At 37.7% G+C, this 2,134-nt stretch overlaps 1 protein-coding gene across 1 annotated transcript in view; it reads left to right on the top strand.

Annotated features, from left to right (window-relative positions):
- LOC108570891 (myophilin) overlaps nt 1-1,790 on the top strand; it is a 16,332-nt gene extending 14,542 nt beyond the window's left edge. The window contains exons 2-4 of the mRNA XM_017932821.1: nt 802-938; nt 1,017-1,221; nt 1,456-1,790. Of these exons, the coding sequence (XP_017788310.1) occupies nt 802-938; nt 1,017-1,221; nt 1,456-1,626 (513 nt within the window). The 3' untranslated portion in view covers nt 1,627-1,790. The remainder of the gene's footprint in view (nt 1-801; nt 939-1,016; nt 1,222-1,455) is intronic.
- Nucleotides 1,791-2,134: the final 344 nt, after the last annotated feature.

Raw genomic sequence — 2,134 nt, 5'->3', positions numbered from 1 at the left:
GATCCTAGATTTGTTCGGTGTTCTTTACTCGATTCCAAAGATTTGAGAAATTTGCAAACTTAACAACTACTTAAGTGTAGGAAATATTCACGAACTCGACGATTCCAAGAGTACGAAAAAATTGCAAATTTCTAAGATATTCCTCTGTAAGGATTCCAAGAGTAGAAACAATTTGCAAACTTCTAAATTACTACTCCCTAACACTCAGAGTGACTGTCTGTACGTTGAAAAAGCAATGGAAATATTTGATACTACGTCCTGTAGCTTCAGATACGAAAGAGAAGGTCTCCTTCTGAAAACCTTGTGAACGAGGGGAGAGTAGGTGGGTACACGTTCCCGGTCTCCTTAGGCAGCACAGAAACTTTCTCCGAAACGATGCTTGCGTTCACGGGGAAGATTTGCGAGGCACCTCGAAGAAACAACGAGCGAAGTGTTCAAACAAGTTGGGTCAGTGACTCCGACCACGCTCGTGTCGCAGACCCTACAGGATGTGTTACTTGGATCACTGGCACATCGTATAATTAATAACGAGCAGTCGGTAGTGGCTCGTGCCCCTTCGAGCTCCGGAGATTGGCGGGAATTTCATGAAATCTCCGTTACGATAGAAAACGTGAAACGAGAACAATTCGAAAAAATTCAAATTTTCAATAATATCTAAAATTGTAAACTAACACGGTTAATTTTCTCATCGAGGAAAATTTCGATGTTATTACTTCGACGATTTCGTACGTTACTTCGGAAAAAATTATCGTGCCTTCAATGGAAACTCGGCTTACGATCGTAAATGAATTTCTGTTTCAGATTAATAGTAAATACAGCGAGGAGCTGGCGCAAGAATGTTTGGAATGGATCAAGACGATCACAGGCGAAAATATAAACACCAACGGGGACATGGACAATTTCTATGAAATCCTGAAGGACGGGACGCTACTTTGCAGGTACACTTCGTGGAAACAACGTCGTTCGATGTGTTTCTTCGATTTCTTTGATAATTAATTATCGTACTTTTCTTATAGACTAGTGAACGATATTAAGGAGGGATCGGTAAAGAAGATTAATAAAACCAGCTTGGCCTTCAAGTGTATGGAGAATATCAACGCATTCCTCGAGGCTGCGAAAGGGTTAGGTGTCCCTGCTCAAGAGACCTTCCAGACTGTTGATCTCTGGGAAAGACAAAATCTCAATTCAGTTGTGATTTGTTTACAATCCCTCGGTAGAAAGGTACAATTTTTCATTTTTCGATCAAATTCTTATAGTTGAGAGTATTCAAACTTTCCACGTGTTAGTTGTGTTTTGTTCGATAACTACCAACCTAACCACAATGTTTACGAAACGTTGAAATATCTTTTTGAAAATTTCATACATGTTGTAATTTGTCTATAAAAAATTAATTCTTTATCAATTTCTAAACAGATAACATTGTTTTATCGTTCTCTTTTCCCCCCTTTTTTTTAGGCGGGTAACTATGGTAAACCAAGTATCGGACCAAAAGAAGCAGACAAAAATATCCGTAATTTCACCGAGGAACAATTGAGGGCTGGACAGGGTGTAATTAGTCTGCAATACGGCAGCAATAAGGGTGCTAATCAGAGTGGCATTAATTTCGGGAACACTAGACATATGTAAACATCTTTCATCTAAATGTCATTTCGAAAAAATTCCAATTTCACTCGCGTCTCTTATTTTATCTTTACGATGTACTAGACTTAGGGACAAAATTTTGTTGTACAACAATGTTTCTTGTCGTGGTCCAAGTTAATTCTAAATGGTACACAAAACGCATCGTGCCAGACGACTTTCTATGCATTTACACTAAAATTTGAACGTACACTTTTGACAGTAGTGCATACATTGTTAATGTATCGTAAGCTGTTAAAAAATTCATCCTTAAACTAAAGAACGATTTATTTGAAAATGTAAGAAAGAAAAGTATATCGCGCCACTGGACACAATTGGATAACGTGGCTCCGTATTTGTTAAATATTACAGATAGATTATAAAGCAGAGTTACTGGTACAGTCAGTTGCTCTGTTACTGTTACTACGAAACCCGTTACGAGTTACAGTGTAACCAAATTATACTTTAAAAAATTCATGTTGCACGTGAGACGATAACTATTATAATTATTGTATAA

This window comes from Habropoda laboriosa, unplaced genomic scaffold (assembly GCF_001263275.1).
Source record: "Habropoda laboriosa isolate 0110345459 unplaced genomic scaffold, ASM126327v1 scaffold90, whole genome shotgun sequence".
Classification (NCBI taxonomy): domain Eukaryota; kingdom Metazoa; phylum Arthropoda; class Insecta; order Hymenoptera; family Apidae; genus Habropoda; species Habropoda laboriosa.
Note: the sequence above shows the minus strand (reverse complement) of the source record. Positions and strands in the feature narration are given on the sequence as shown.